The sequence below is a fragment of the Gavialis gangeticus genome, unplaced genomic scaffold, assembly GCF_001723915.1.
Source record: "Gavialis gangeticus isolate Ggan-Ray unplaced genomic scaffold, GavGan_comp1, whole genome shotgun sequence".
In the NCBI taxonomy this organism is placed as follows: Eukaryota; Metazoa; Chordata; order Crocodylia; family Gavialidae; genus Gavialis; species Gavialis gangeticus.
Window position 1 is genome coordinate 95,874,280 of NW_017728992.1, and position 17,320 is coordinate 95,891,599.

Below are 17,320 nucleotides of genomic sequence, written 5' to 3' on the forward strand. Positions count from 1 at the left end.
GCTGTTTGCGCTGGCCACTCTGGGACCTTCCCACACATGGTGCCTACTTCAACACACATGCCAGAGCAGGAAAGTGGCCACCACAAGCAGCATGGCTTTGAAGTGGCCACATGACATTCCCCCATTCCAGAGTCATGCTGTTTGCAGTGGCCACTCTGCCACTCTGGGACTGTGCTGCATACAGTGCCCACTCTGGCTGCTCTAGGACGTTTGCTGGATCTAGCACTCAGGGCCAGTCACAGACCAGAAGTTGACCTAGTCAGGTCGATCTAAATGTAATGTCTGCATGTACCCACACATTCTGTCCTATTGACTAATGTCTGTGGCCAGATCTTGATTTCACTTGCAGGGCTGCTATGTGTCAGAGACAAATGTGCATTTTGCAAGGACAGTTCTTGCTCTAAACCATCCTGCTCTGTGTCAGCAGAATGACTCATATAATTAATGTTCGGCTGGCAACAGTCTTGCTTATTTTTACCTAGCATACTGTCTATCATTAAGGGCAGGGTTTTACAATTTGAGCACATTCAGAACAGTCATTGTCTCAAACCCTCTTCACTTTGCTTAAGGTATATTGTCCAGGTCTCAAAGTACCAAGGTCTCATTTGTAATGCCCTTCCATTCATGGTAATGGAAACTATGATATTAATAACGTTGAGAGAGAAGGAGAGAGAGATAAATAATTTTTAATGTTGTTATAATCTATTTATCATACAGGATTTCAAAGATGATTTGTATTAGATAATGTCACTTATGAGGCAAGGCTGAGGGAACTGGGCTTATTTTGTTTGGAGAAGAGAAGACTGAGAGGGGATTTAATAGCAGCCTTCAACTACCTGAAGGAAGGTTTGAAAGAAGATGGAGCTAGACAGTTCTCAATGGTGGCAGATGACAGAACAAGGAGCAATGGTCTCAAGTTGCAGCAAGGAAAGTTTAGGTTAGATATTAGGAAGAATTTTCTCATTAGGAGGGTAGTAAAACACTGGGACAGGTTCTATGAATTTTCATGTGGGAAATAGCCAGTTGTCTATTTCTCATAGCTTTAGAGCAAGGCTGATGAGTACAACTTTCTTGGTCCTGCAGATTACCAATTTGAAGGAAAACATGATATACCAGTTCCAAGTGGCTGCTACTAATGTGGCTGGAGTCGGGACTCCCTCCCCACCTAGCCGTTCCTTCAAGTGTGAAGAATGGAGCATTGCTGTTCCAGGTAAAAACTTGAATGTAGCTTTGAAGTTTTATATCATGAAGCTTAACGTAACAAAAGCACTTTGAAAACAGGAGGAAAAAACGGTACTTCCAACAGGAACGCTGCCCCGTTCTATATTCTCAACAGTTCCATAATGCAAGTGTTTGAGTGTCCTCAGTTTCAGTGGAGGTGCAGAGAAGGAGAGGTTGCAAAACAATAAGGGTTTGAACCTCTACTGCCTTGTACATGGAAAAGGCATTTACTGCTCTGCAGAATAGATTTTAAGCAGAATTTTACAACAACATTATATTTTGCATTTCTTTTTCTTGAGGTTTTCATACTATGTCCATCAGAGTAGCTTGTGTGTAAATAGCCACACAACATACAGGGCTGAGTAGCCCAGTGCTACACATAGCAATCCGGATCTAGTAATGGGGTTAATAATTAACACTCCCTCCCCCACAATACTTGATATTGTTAGTCATTTATGTTTTTTGATGACTATGTGGTCAGGATAGTGGAAGTCACAAAATAAATTTGATTATTTTATGGGCTAATTCAATTTAACATGATCAAGACAATATTCATTCTTGATGTACAAGATAAAATGGAGCAATACTGGCTTGCACCAGATTTGAACTTAGCCCACAGTTTTTTGAGACTGTATATTCTTTATTAATTTTATGCATTCGCCTATTTGTCATTTTAATTAATTTATGGGATTCCATGTTTGTTTTTTTCATTTAGGACCACCCCATGATCTCATCTGCACTGAAGTTAGGAAAGACTCTTTGGTTTTACTTTGGAAAGAGCCGGTTTATACTGGTCGTAGCCCTGTATCTGGTTACTATGTTGATGTGAAAGAAACTGATGCAACAGATGAACATTGGAAAAGCGCCAATGAGAAAACAATTACAAAAAGATTCTTGAAGGTAAAACAGTTTGGGGCCAAATTTAGTTATACCAGTGAAACCAGGAACAATGAAGTCAGTTCAAGGTATGCCACTATTGGTAGTGCTTCCTTGTAATTTTAGATTTGCCAACCTTTATTGTGCTCTGAGTTACACCCATGTAATGCCAGTATTTGCACATTACTAAATTTGGAAGAAAATTTAGCACAGCAAAGAGGGAACCAGTGTAGAAATGTAAAATTCAGAGTGCCAGAATCTAAAAAATAGAAGAAAGCACTGACAACATAAACGGCATTCCTAAAATCCAGGATACATACTTTCTATATTTTTTGATTCAAAGGTGAAATAAGCAGCACATCACCAAGACAGATATTGTGGAGATATATATTTTTAAGCATAATATAGTGTTGTCATTACATTCTACCATGAGTTTGAATTTAGATTTCTGTATTGTAGTACATAATTTCATGGAGTTGCTTCTAAATATAGGATAACTGCAACTTGATTATAGACATTCTCCCATGAATGTGCAAATGAATAGATTTGAAATGTGTATCCACAGATGATTTTTAAATCCCCTCACTTTAAAATGTTATCCTTGCATGTGCCTTTTTAAAGAGATATTCACTTATAGTGTCCTCAAACTACAGGCTAAAACCACCGGAGCCCAACAGACGACATTCTCCAGATTCTAAATATCTGTGCTTTGAAGTGTTTGCTCTGCTGCCTCAGAGACAGATAGGTAAAACTGGAGTTAAAAAAAACCCCATCCTGTTCCCAGAAATAGTGTCATCAATGATGTCAGCATATCAAAAACTATGAGGTACACACGCAGGGAAGTAGCAAACAAAAACAAGTTAGTCACATTTGTCTGAGCTAACAAAACATAAGGAAGGAAATACTTGCCAAGTGGAAAATGTTAGAAACAACAGATCTATTACTGTCAATCCTGCAAGCCAGGGGAACAGACCAAGTGGAATAAAAAACGTGCTCAGTTGTATACATTATTTGTGTTTATTTCTTAGATCACCGGCTTAAAGGAAGGTGTCAGCTATGTATTCCGTGTGCGGGCAACAAACCAGGCAGGCGTTGGGAAACCATCCGATCTCACTGACCCAGTCATAGCTCAAACACGGCCAGGTTTGTTAAATATTCTGGTTTTGCATCTGATTAAAGCAGGTCCATATTTGTCAGCTATGTTCATAAATAGACTTTCATATAAAGAAATGGATCCACCTGTCTTTTGATTTATTACAAAGTTATGAGGCCCTTTTCCTATGCAGAACAGAACATTGAAATTTTTAATCACTTTTTAAATAAAATTAGATGTCTATACCATAATGTACTGGAACACACAAATATGATAAGCTAATAAGGTTTGTATGTAGTTGCAGAAAGACCCATAAATGCAGAGCCTAATTATTTTTATTAGAGAAGCACAGGAAATGTACCTGCCACCTCTGTCACCATGGAAAGTGTTGGGGAGACAGACTGGGAAGATCTCCCCCCACCTTTATCACCCACCACTAAATTCTTGAAAAAGTGAATATAGATAGTGTCAGTGCCATGGAGACTACCATTAAGTAATCTCAGGGTAACTGGAGTAACTGCTGGCTGGGGAGGCATGGTTTCACAGGGCTAGAAAGGCTAGAAGAACAGAGAGAGCCTAGGAATCACTGAAGAGACATCAAATCCCCGCACAGTTGGCCTTACAACTGCATTGGGTACCTGAATTCCATACAAATACTTCAGAGGTTTTGGACTCTGGGCCCCTGATTTTTCTACAGGGCAAAAAATCCTAAGAAAAGACAGAAGATGAAGAAAACTTTTTGAGCCTCCAAAAGCTTTCCTCCCTTCAGACTCTGCCTCTGAATATTTCATAGAAGGACACTGTTGAGCTTTTGACTGACTCACAAGATGTGGTATCATAGTTAGAACTGTAAGATAATACATAAAACTGATGAAAACACTAAAATAAAATAAGTCTGGACACAAAGGCTGTATTTTATGTTGGAAAATTTAAAATCAAAATGGGTGATTAAATGATGAAAAATTTCCTTAAATATCTTTCAAACAATCTATTTAATAATAACTTAATATAAATAGACATTGTCCAGACAAGCACAGCTGCGAGGTATGTGGTGCTGCAGACCCATCTGAGGCACCACATACCACACATTTAGATGTTTCCTGTGCTGCTACCTTGCAATATGGTGGGTTTTTTTACCGCTGGAGCATCTCCAGGGGTCAAAAAAAACACGCAGAAAAAGGTGGGGTGACACATACGGGGACAGCATGCACCGCCTAAAATTGGAGCCTGGCCAGCCGGAGCCACACTCCAGCTGCCATCCAGGCTCCAAGCTGCAGGAGTGACATGGCTGCAGCTTCCCGAGCCCCCAGGACCCCAGGTAAAGCTGTTGGGGCTAGCAACTGCGTTGGCCCCAGCCTCCCCTACCCAACCTGGAGTAACCTGCCGCATGCCAGAGTGCACATGGCATGTGTATTCCACTGGGATAACTAGTAGTGGCAGAAAGTGTCCCTCTGCTTGTTGTCCCTGGGGAACCAAATGTCTGTGCTTTTCTGGACGTGGCCATACAAAGCCCAGTGCTATGAGCTCTTGATTTACTAGGACTTTTGCCACACTCTGCAGTTGGAACTGATAACTGTTTCTACACAAATGAAGGCAAGCCTCATGAAAAAGAGAGTCAGATGAACACTTAGTTCCAAAACTTTCTGGTTGTATTAATTTCTTTCCCTTGAGAATTAATGTTTAGTCTTCAGACTGATAATAAATGTTTGCCTTGCAATAAAAAGCCCTGGACATATTGAACAGAAAAGCATAGATAATTACATTAATTAAGAACTGGGGATGCTTTTTTACAAAAAACAAGGCGATTTAACCTAAGTAACATTTCTGAAAGCTAAAATAAGGGAAGCTTATGGAGTCATAAGGCCAAATCAGCATAATATTTGGCCTGCAGACCACACATCTTGGTGAAGAGGAACTGCAAAGCAGAACCATAGCCGTTTCTCATGTTGCACTCTTGTTCAGGGACACAGGTTGCAGCCAAAACATCAGTTCCAAGTCCAGAGATTGGGAGAGTCAGGAATCTGCCCATTAAAATTCTCAGGATAGTTGAAGGTTTATACTGAGCTTAATGACCCATATTTCTAGTTCAGATCTGCAGATGTGGTAACAGGCAACTCTTCTTAAAAACGAGTTTAAGGAAAGACAAAAGACTGATTAAACAATTCCCTCAGAAAGCATTTCTGGGCCAAGCTTTTATCTTTCTCAGTAATAATTGTGCCATTCTTAAAACTGTCTCCACTTTTTAGGAAAAGTATTTTTCTAATGAGCATTGCTGTTATTCAGATCTTAGATGGATGTAAAATATTATGGTAGTCAGTTGGGCCTTTCTATGGCCAGACCACCACTCCTATGCAAAGCACCTTTGATTTTAAAAGAGTTCTTCTTGGACTTAAAGAACTGCCCATTGGAATTACATTGCAAGATCAGGGTCTTAAACCTCACTTAAATGTTGGGGATCGTCCTTGTGTGTCTTTCAAAGGGGAGTCCATGTATAGTGCTATTCAACCCTGTTATCCTCAACTGTAAAAACAATAATTTGTGGGCTGTTGCAGCTACCAATAACTTAGTTTTAGAGCAGGTTGCTCCAAGTTACGTGAACAGCTGAAATGATCTGCAACCAATGAATTAAGAACACTTTTAGAAATCATGAAGATGCATTTGCCCATTCTCTTTGCCATGGCTTCTAGCTCTGCAGGGAGCACAGCTCTTCCAGACCCAAGAACAGAGCTACTGTCCTCAGTATATTTCTGCTAAAATTTCTGAATTTTAGTTTCACACTAATCACACAGCCTGTTAGCCACCACAGTCATTGCAGCTGATCAATGAGCAATTCCAGCTTTACAGAAAGATCTTTGGCAGTGAGTTCAGAAAGTTTTAAATCCAAACTGCAGAAATTAATGAAACTGTCCCATTCAACCATTCTCTTCTATTTCGCCAAATCTGAAATGATGGCAGTAACTTTGGAGTTTCCAAGCTGTCCATCTTATCTAAATGTTCTCTCTTTCCTTTCATTGTAATGAAACCCTCAGCAAAACTGATGATATTTAATAGGTGCTATAATATCCTTTAATATAATCCAAGTATTTTTTTCCTATGGCAAATCTTCAATGAGATACAAAACAACATGTTAAAATTGCCATGCTATCAGGAAAAGGAATTTGCCTGGTATTGTTTTATCTACCTCTCTGGTTCCTTTTTGAAAGCTTGATGAATACCTCTGGTAGATAAAACTAATAATATAAAAACATACTTTGGTTTTCTAATGGCCTAGTTAAGAATTGAAGGTAGAGGTAAACCATCAGTAAAATAAAATAAAAACAGAGAACTCACAGAAAATATAGCAGAACTTAATTGCATATGCATCACTACTCAAGATAAATGCCTAATATTATCATCATATTATGAACATTTTAAAAGCAAGTAAAAAGTATATTTATCCTGGTTGGCCATTATGGCTATCTTTGTCATATATTATCTACGCTGTCATCAAAAGATTCATGTACAACCTACAGTGGAAACAAATGCTAATGACATGTCAAACAGTGGATTTCCACATAATGGATTATTTGAAAAATGTAGAAACATGCTGCTGCCCAGTAAGAGATTTGTAGAGCTCAGACTTCACTTACAGTTCACTAGTATTAAACTCATATCTTTGAACTGTAAAGAGCATTATCAGAAGGGCTAGAGAATAGATTCACAGATTCATAGACGTTAAGTGCTAGAATGATAATACTGATGTAAGAAAAATATGAATTTCACCTTTCATTAAATATTAAAGGGAAGTTAGAAACGATAAGAAGGCTACATGTTCACAGATACATTTATTATAAGGAGCATGCTGCTGTCCCCAGTGCTGGAGAAGCCATGCAAGGTGCTGGTGCAAGGCTGATGAAACACAGGATTTAAGAAAAGTGCTGAAAATAAGGCATTTACTATAACTGTTTAGAATTCTGCAAGTGTTTTGTGATTGAGGCCCTTTTCTCTAAGATATAACAGTTTAGGGTAAAAGGATGTCATTAACATTCTAGGCACACCAAGGCTTTCCTAGCTGGATATAGTGACATCAGTGTCTTTTTTAAAAATTACAGTCAAGTTCAGTGCTGTGCCAAAAAAAGAAGTTGGATATTTTCCAACTCCTCCTGAATGCAAACCACTTTCAGGACATTCTCAGGCAAGCTGTTGGAGTAAAAGTTAACTCCATGTTCAAGAGTGGGTCAGAGCTATCTCTGCACTCATACGCAAAATTGAGCTCTCTTATCTGTACAAGGATACAAAAGGCATAGATTCTAAGTATGTTCTGGTTCTGGACCTTTTATTCTCCATTTGGTACCCTCCTGGAGTGTGCTGGATGATCTGGCCCTTACCAAGTATTCTAGCTGCTGGAGTGACAAGGCAGTAGTCAGAACTAGGTCTTAGTTTGAATCAAAGGGTGCATCTACATGTTGCCCTACAGTGACATTGCAACATGCTGCGTTACCATATGGTGCACTATGGTGATGTAGCAATCATGTGTCTACATTGCCAGCTACATTGCTATGGCGGTGCCCTTCCAGGAATGGGGTGCCACCATGATGATGCAGCAGTGAAATTTAACTGTGCGCCCCATGCGCAGTGCAGTAACCACCCCTACTGCACCATGCTTTAGTACCTCTAAAAGGAAGTACTGAAGCACAGCGCCATAGCAATGTCACTGTATGGTGATGTGTAGACACACCTGAAGTGTTGCACTTAGCAACCAATCACAAATACACACACACTCTACTAGTGGACATGGGATGCATTTCACAGGCTGTTGCAGATCAACATGCTGTAAGTTTAATCCAACCTGTATGTGTGAATGAGCTCAGAACTGTGAATAGTAGAGTAGTTCAGTTGTACAAGTGAGTGTTGCAGTGTTTCAGTTCACCTATTCCCAAAGTATGCACTTTTGCATTTGGCATTTTATTACGTTTTTTATTAGCAAATGAAAAATTTGCCCTGCCTAAAGAAAGCTATAGATGAACCTTACCTTGGAAAGTATTGCCTTTACAATATTTCAACATCCTGTGCATTTTAATGTACTTGCATTTGTTCATTTTCATTCTCTCCACCCCATTACATTTTTTCTATGAGCCTTTTTTTAAAGCTTCTTTTAACCCGGGGCTCCATGTTGCAAGTTTCAGATACGTACAATCCTTTTCCAAGTGCACGTAGCCACATTGATCTATGAACCCTCTTTAATCATTATTTTATGAACCTTCTTTGAGTTCACTCTTGAAAGAAAATCATCCAAACTTTATGCTTCTTTGTATGAAAAATAAGTAGAATTGCCTTGTTGATCTTCTAGGAACTAAAGAAGTGGTGGCGGAAGTAGATGATAATGGAGTCATTTCCCTCAACTTTGAATGTGATCAGATGTCTCCAGACTCTAAGTTCATCTGGTCCAAGAATTATGAACCAATTGAAGATGACTCTCGATTAGACGTTGACACTAAGGGTGGGAAGTAAGAAACCTCGATAATAGCAATTCTATGATATTTAGCAGCTCTAGAAACTGAAATCCATCTTATCTGATCAAGGGTGGATTCAAGGAGATTCAGTGGTGCAGTTCCACCCCACTTTTGTTACTGTTTTGCTGCTGAGAGCTCTGGTGTCAGCTGCTAAACATGTACACAGTGAGTTTTCCACTGCCACCACACCCTGTTTTTTTCCATCCTGGATCCACTACTGTATTGAATGCAGATCCAATACCACATCCACTGTGGTATTAGATACGGATACCAAGATTATCCATGCCTGAAAGTAAGATTGTTACCATGCTGTCTTCATGGGAGTCCACTTTCAGACTATTCAGAAATTGCAGCTAAAATGAAATGATGCAGCCTGCTTACTTAAATGGTGTTTTACACTGAAAGGACATTACACATGTGCTCTGTAACCTAACCTAACTACCACATAGTTTTCAGGTGTTATTTAAGATTTTTCTTACTCTATGAAGCTATAAATTTTCTATGCCTTGAATGCTTAAGCTCTTTCACCACGTAACACTGCAAATGTCTCAGTCCCCTGAAGTGCTGCAAGCAAACACCTTAGCCTGATCACAAGGGACTGGTCCTCCAAGATTTTTTCAGTGAATAATGGCACATTTTGTTCCACCAGACTCCAGATTTGGTGACTTTCAGGTTGCTCTACAAAATTAATGTATTTCCCCAGACTTTTATTTGGGGGGAGGGAACTGTAAATACATGTTTACAAACTAACATGGATGCGGGGGGTCCTGATTATTATAGAGCCTCAAAACAATTTGGTATCTCCCCTCCCTGGTGGATAACAGCCTACTATGCTCCCTGATCCCTCCCATAAAAAACTAGGTCCAGGAAGAATTTTCTCCCTGGAGAAGTGCCTGTTAGGTAGTATAATATATGTCTGCAGTCCTGTTACTGCAACTTGTGTAGACATACCCATGCCATCTTTAAGCGTGCTAGGTTGTGAACTTGTAACGGGGTAGCCACAGTAGAATGTAGCTCAACACAGGCAAATTGCCTGAATATTTTTCCAGCTCTCAGGATGGATTTTCCATTAAGCTCCATACTACATGAGCTCTCTAATTTAAATTTAGTTTGGGTATGACCACAAAAAAAGCAGCAAACACACTTCAGTTGCATGTCAATGCTTCCTAGCCATCTTTACTCCTATATGCTTTGCTCTTGGAAGTTGCCCATTTTGTCTCTGGACTAATCAGAGCTAATCTATTCATATCCTTCTTATTCTAGATATATAGTTGACAGTGAGGAGGGGGCTTTACAGATTTAGCAGGTACAGATTTTTCATTGACCGTGCACCTCTATTCTCTTGCTCAGCTAGAGGTAAAGCAGACATACAGATTTGTTAGGGACAGAAAGGTCGGTTCAGACACATCTGTGCTTTTAATTTATGTTTTTTATCTGAAGGTCGAAAGCTGTCTTTAAAGATCTTGGAGAAGATGATTTGGGCATTTACTCTTGTATTGTCACGGACACTGATGGAGTTTCATCAAGCTACACAATGGATGAGGAAGGTAAGAACAAAACCCACTTCTTTTTGCATAGCTGCTTCATTTTTTACATTTTATTTTTTTTCTTCTGGAGTACATGAAAATGTAGAAAAATCTGTGCTCATTCAAGGCGGTGAAATAGATGCGCGCATACTTACACATCATATCTTTTTAAATTTTTGCAGAAATGAAGCGGCTACTTGCACTCAGCCATGAACACAAATTCCCAAGTATGTATTTTGAGCATGTTTATAGGGGAAAGGTTTGTATGCATGTATATTACAAAGTTTCTGCCAGGGGAGCTGCACCACTAGTTTCATAAGAAAGTTTGTGTGTGTGAAGCTTGGTTTCTTCTAATAAGTCTTTCTGGTCATATCACTACATTAATAGCACATATTTGGAATGCTATAAGTTATGTAGTACAGTACAGTCCATGTATTGGCTGTGTTGAAAACATCCCATTGGCTTTTTCTTTTAGAGACTGGTGTTATTGTTGACAATATGACTATTCTTCCTCATACATGGGCTTTTACCTTGGAGGATGCATTCGGGTTGGAGACTCTATTTATCCAGCAATAGCCTGGTGTAGCACCATGCTTTTTCAGTGAATCATGGTAGTGTAACTGGAGTACACAATGCTAAATCCTGTTTCATATAGCCAGGCCATATCTGGTTGTTTGTACCTCTGGTGCATATCAAAACATAGACTATTCCTTTTTATCTGAACTGAAATTCTTGACCTAGCTTTGATTATCTGCCTCAGTGCCAGAATCTCCACTCTTCTGGCCTACTTGAGACCCTCACTGCACCACTCCAGTCCTTCCAAAACCTGGACATGACCATCACTCTGGCCATCTTGTTCTGAATCCTTCCACTGATTCTTTTAAAAACTCCACTCCTGTCCAACAGCCAACTTTCACATTAATGTGTCATCCAGTGACACAGTTTTGCCACCCTGAAGCCACTTTGGCATCCCACTTGTTTGCTTCTTCCTCAACTACCTGCTTTCTGGCCTAACTGGAGTTCCACACCCACAATTTTGTAATTCCACAGTGTTATTGCTATTGTTATTTGTCCTTCCTCACCCTTTCCCCTCACTACTAGTTGTTCCTTCCTACCTGTGGTATCATGTCCAGCTTTAGATAGTGTAATGTCTTCAGGGTGGAGCCCATGCCTTTGCTTTTGCATAACTATTGCATCCTTTTGGATAGCAGCAGACTTTTAGACACTGTAAAAACATAAATAACAATAATAAAATAAAATATGCTAGCAGATGCCTAAGAGGACAGAATAAAAGTAATGAGATCCAGTGGGTATGCAGGGGACTTCAGTCTCAACTGACAATCTTTGACAAGCAGTAACAAAATTAGTTCTGTACATGAAAATTAATTTGCAGAACTTACACATTAAGCTTAAATACTTGCATGTTCACTCACTTGAACTTCTGAACAGTGCTTAACTTGAACAGATTGTAATTCATGTTTAGACACAACAACAGCTGGCAAGGTTATTGGCAAGTGGGTTGCCTGAGCAATCCAGTCTTACTGAACTCAGACAAGCATGAATAGTAGCCATGTAGGGACTCAGAGAAGGATGGGAAAGCCCTGGTTTTCAACTTTGGAATGCCAAAGGAGGTTTAATCAAAAGCCTGTGATACTTTGGATCCTATGCAAAATAGGAAGGAAGGCTAAAATACCCTAGTGTTGCTGCCAGTCAGTGCCTCATAATACAGAGATTATAAATAAGCTTTTTTGTTGGGAAAAACAAGTGCTCAGTCATGTTACTCGGATTCCTGTGGATTGGGGAGTGAATTCACTTCACAAGAGAAAAAGCTTTTAGCTCATTGTAGTCTTCTGTGAAGCTTTTTCCCCCCTGTTTCCATTTTAGGCTAAGATATTCATAGTTAATTGCATACAAATCAAGTGAAGAGTGTAAAACTGCCACAGAGCTGACAGTAAGACAAAAGCAGCACAGCCTAATTTCTTCTTTTACACCCACTTCCTGCTGCAAACACTGGTACATGTGACATTTCATTCCTTTGTTTTTAAAGATTATGCAAGAACCTAGATTCCCTTCATTTCTCATAAACTGAGCAGTGAAGCAAGTAAGGAAGCTTTTAACAGCACCATTGTACTAATATGCAGAAGTTAAACAGAGAGGAAAGTGTCACTTTAATGCTAGATCCCATTTCCCCCCCACCCTTAATGACTCTTTCTGCCATCTTCCCTCTAGTAGCTATTGCTTCCTTTTTTTCCTTATGACTGTTCCCCATTTCCCCACATACCAGACGTCTTAGGATTAGTAAGATTGGAAGAGGGTTCCCTGCTACTCAGGCAGTGAACGTTTGTATGTGTGTGCATGATTTATGAGAGAAGTTGAAGGCTCACATGCAGTGTAGCCTCTATATGTTCTTCATGACCATATACAGACTGGGAGGCAGTTATTTCTATGTATATTGCCTGCTTTGGAAGGTGCATTTGCTCTGGGAAGTGGAAGCAAGTGGAGAGCTTTAAAGGAACCATCTGCCACTGTTCTACAACATCAGGTTAGGCTGAGAGTGTAACATAAGGATGCTCAACCCCCAGCCTATGGGCCAGATCCAGCCCCGGTGCCATGTTATCTGGCCTGCCAGGCTCCCCACAGACCCCTGGGGAGCACAACAGGTTGTGGCCCTGTGTACTAGATTGGATGCTCAAAGCAGCACAGGGTCTGATCTCAGCCCACAGGATCTAATGTAGAATGTGCAGGGCCCTGGGGCCCCAGTTTTGGCCCATGGACTGTGCAGAGGTAGCGTGGGGGCCTGTTGCCCTGATCCTGGCGTGCAGGACCAGGCAGAGGGAGCACAGGGCCTTAGAGAACATGGGACCGAGAAGAACTGGCACATGGCTCTGGGGCCCCGATTTCAGCACACATGACTAGGCCGAGGTAATGCAGGAGGCCTTGATCCTGGTACGCAGGACTGAGCAGTGAAGCTCTGGGATAGTGTTATACCCTAATTTTACTATAGTAGAGAAGATGAATAAGTAATGATGTACTTATTCAGGTTGCCAGTCTGGCAGGTTCTTACATTTTGGGGGAAACTACTATTTTTAAAAATATGTATGTATACATACAAGGTACCTGTAGGAGGGCAAGGGATTTTTCACATAGTTTACAAAGCTCTATGAGTTTGATTATGTATAAACTCTGGGTGGGAGCTTAAGTCACACAGTCTATGACCAGGTTCAAATGACCATGTGATTTAAGTAAACTAAAGTCCAAGAAAGATTTAAAATGAAATATGTTAAACATTTTGAACTTGTTAGTACTGGAAAAAACTAAAAATATGATTACAGTTATTATAGGATAAGTGACCACAACATGATTCAGTCGAGTTTGGCCCATTCAATGCAATGGATTTGGCCCTTGTCAGTGACTTCAATTTTGTTTTTGGAAAAATGAGTTAGCCGCTGAGATTTATGGCACAATATGACATACAGCATAAATTTTAGGAATGAAGGACTTCACATGCAGGGGTTCACAGTGCTTAAAAAACTCCCTAGCTCGGAAAGCACCTGTTTGTTTTTTAATTGTTCTTCAGGACAAGACCTTGCATACTATTTTGTCTGCTGAGTCACTCCACTCCCTTAAAGTCTAATTACAGAGTGAATCATTAAGTGTGGTTCTGTGCCATGGACAGTCCATCATGCTGCAGAGATATTTTCAGTTTACTGTTTGGCTTTGAGCTTGAATGGAGGGCAATTAAATATAACTTAAATGAATCCTGAATATTTCCAGGTGTATGCAGATCTGGCAATGGTGACTAGTAGAGGGATTACTAATTTATTGTTTATATGAACAAAAAAAAGGGATTTCAATACAAGTGCACAATTAATATTACTGGTAGTTAATGCATACATTCCCTGCACATCTGTGGAAGAAATGGCATTTGAATATGAAAAAGAAAAATTGTGAAACACAGAAAAGAGCGTCTGTAACTTTCCTTTTTGTAGCTATCCCACTTACGTCTGAGTTGGCAGTTGAAATTATGGAGAAAGGACAAGTGAGATTCTGGTTGCAGGCTGAAAAGTTGTCTGGCAATGCAAAGGTCAACTTTGTATTTAACGACAAAGAAATTTTTAATGGAGAGGTAAGACTTGTAATTGCTTATGGTTTTCTGATTTTTATAAGCAATGAATATTAATATGCCAATTAAGTGTTTTGAGTACAGTCAAAACATACTTCTTTAATACCTTTTCATGGCAATCGTAAGTAATAGAAAACATCAGCATGGAGATTAGGGACAAATTCTGAGCTGCAGCTCAGTTCTGCTTGATGAAGACCTGGAGGGTGGGCCCAAAGCATTTTTAGGTCACCTTCATGGGTACCCAGAACTAGCAGTAGCTGAAGACCATTTCAGACCTCAGAAGAGGCAGTTTCAGGGGTTGCTGTAACTTGCAGCTGCCTGTCATGGCCTTATATAAGCTTTTACAGTAGCCCAGAATCCCAGTTTCAAACCATACCTTCTTTTTCCTCATCCAGGCCACCAGCTAGGGACTGTAAGGCTAGGTCTGTTATTTCTATACTTTGTGGGGAAGCTTCTTATGTTAAGGGGGATTTCCAGGCAACCATTTCTTTGAGTTTACAGCCATAACATTCTACTGAAAAGGGGCTGCATGTAGCCCAAGACTGGGAACTGTATGCAAGTTTCCGTTAATAATAGGCAAGGAAGTTGTATGAGATGTATAGAATTCCATTGCTTTTATCCTATTCTATATCAGCAGAGCATTCTGTGATGATAAGATCCACAATTATCTTTGGTTCAAGAGTCAGTAGTGTTCGGCAGAAATTACAATATATTTTTAAAAATCCTGTCTAATGAAATGGATGTGATGCTTAGAATCCAACAGGAATAATATTGTTCTAATATTAATAAATATGTTTTGACTGTAGATCTGTTTGTCTGGTTGTATAATCAGACTCAGTTAGACACAGTGAGCAAATGAAGAAAATGAGGAATTTTATATAACTTATATCATTGAGTATTAGCTTGATAGTGATTTTGGCTGGGGGAGGGCAGTTCTGAAGACAGTCATTATTCTTACTTTTCTTTTTGTTTCTAAAGAAATATAAAATGAATGTAGATCAGAAGACCGGTCTGGTTGAAATGATCATGGAAAAACTTGAGGCCAAGGATGAAGGGACCTATACCTTCCAACTTCAGGATGGAAAAGCAACCAACCAATCTAGCCTTGTGCTAATTGGTGATGGTAAGCTCGTTTGTAGCTTTGCTTTTATGAGAGAGGGCTGAACTAAGCAGCCATTGACCCTTGAGTCTTGATCTGTGTTCTTATGGATGACCTGTGTTTTCCTATGGATTAATTTGTCCTTTGCACAAGTCGTTTTTTAGTCTCCTCAACTGCATACCGGGATAAGAACACTTAATAGAGCATGTCAAATTTCCATTTTTTTTGATAAAAAGGAAAATATTCCACAAAAACATTAGAAAAAAACGTTCCAAGATTTAGGCCATCAGAAATACATCTGCCTCTCACAGGCATTGTATGAATGAAGTAATATTTGCAAAGTGCTTGAAATATGACAACTGCTATGCAAGAGTTAAATATTACTACCTACAATACCTCTATCGCTTCTTCCAGTTTGCTTTCCTTGCTTTTCTATTTACACTGACAATGATCCACAATGCTATGGTGATGCATATTGGAAGTAGTTGGATCTGTTCTCATATTTCAGGTTAGCTGCTCAGATATACTAGCTGTCTGTATTTCAACTACTTATTTATTTGGCTGCCATTCTTAATTTCCTTCCTTTGAGGATCAAATGTGATTGTTTGACTGAGGCTAATACTTCATCAGAATTGTCTGACATGCAAAACATTTGATAACTATGAGCAGTTAGTAGAACTTAGTTCCCTGTACTAACACCATGAAAGTAGATGTGGTTAAATGTTGAGATATGTAATATTGAAAACCCAAGATGCATTTCTGGCCCTTTTGAAGTCAATAGCAAAACTCTGTGACCTCCACAGGGACAGGATTTTACCCTTCCAATACAATAATATTCAGTCACCTATGAGAAATGAAATGTTATGTTTGAGAGGTTTACATTTTCTCTTTATTATTTTCTAATCCCTAGTTTTTAAGAAACTACAGGATGAAGCAGACTTCCAGAGGCGGGAATGGTACAGGAAACAAGGTACTAGACAGCATAGTATATGGATATGAAAGGAATCCACATTTATATTAACTAATTAAATATAGGAGTAGGTTTCAATATATTTTTGTAATATAAATTGCTAAATAATTGTTTGACTTATATAGAAGAAATATGAAATGTACAATGTCAGTGTACGTGTAGCCTAAAAAATGGTTGAATGTACTTTTGTATTATGATTCATTGCTGATGCATGTTTTTTATATATATAATTTTAAACAGGTCCCCATTTTGTTGAGTATCTGGGATGGGAAGTTACCAGTGACTGCAATGTGTTATTGAAATGCAAGGTAAGAAGCAGGCAGATTTTCAACACTTGATCAGTAATACTTAACATATGGCTCTTAGGCTAGATCTTGCCCATGGAGCTGTTGTCACCTGGCTCATGGGGTTCCCTATGGGTCTGAAAATTTGGCAGTGGAGGAATGGTTGTCATGTTAATTCTGCCACTGTGCTCCCCACAGCTCAATTTCTGAAAACATGGGGAACTCAATGATCCAAATGACATGGCCCTGTATGGTGGTGAATCACATCGACACACGGTTGAGCTGTGGCTGTACCTCATGCATGGCATTGGGGTAGCATGTGGCTGGATCATTGCACACATGCATTAACCCTGTACACTGACCCCACACTGGATCCAGCCTACAAATTGGCCCTGCACCACTCATCTGGCCTGTGGCGCTGGATAAGTTGAGCACCACTGCTGTACAGCAAGCTAAATAAAAGTGTACAATATACCAGGCCAGGTATGGCAAGTCATTGCACAGAAGTGAAGGGTAGAGAAGGGATCAAGAAAGTTCCCTTTACCTTCCTGTGCTGCCTTGAGATGGGTCTCAGTAGAAGCAAGGGCCCCTAAAACCAGAATTGGTTAGAGGAAGGGAAGCATACTGCTCTTAATT

General features: G+C 39.7%; 1 protein-coding gene across 1 annotated transcript in view; it reads left to right on the forward strand.

The window, feature by feature from the left end:
• MYOM1 (myomesin 1) overlaps positions 1-17,320 on the forward strand; it is a 154,798-nt gene that overhangs the window by 104,426 nt on the left and 33,052 nt on the right. Inside the window, exons 20-29 of the mRNA XM_019525827.1 lie at positions 1,084-1,210; positions 1,937-2,121; positions 3,126-3,240; positions 8,520-8,676; positions 10,123-10,229; positions 10,391-10,435; positions 14,198-14,334; positions 15,310-15,454; positions 16,341-16,400; positions 16,641-16,708. Coding sequence (XP_019381372.1) covers positions 1,084-1,210; positions 1,937-2,121; positions 3,126-3,240; positions 8,520-8,676; positions 10,123-10,229; positions 10,391-10,435; positions 14,198-14,334; positions 15,310-15,454; positions 16,341-16,400; positions 16,641-16,708 — 1,146 coding nt within the window. The remainder of the gene's footprint in view (positions 1-1,083; positions 1,211-1,936; positions 2,122-3,125; positions 3,241-8,519; positions 8,677-10,122; positions 10,230-10,390; positions 10,436-14,197; positions 14,335-15,309; positions 15,455-16,340; positions 16,401-16,640; positions 16,709-17,320) is intronic.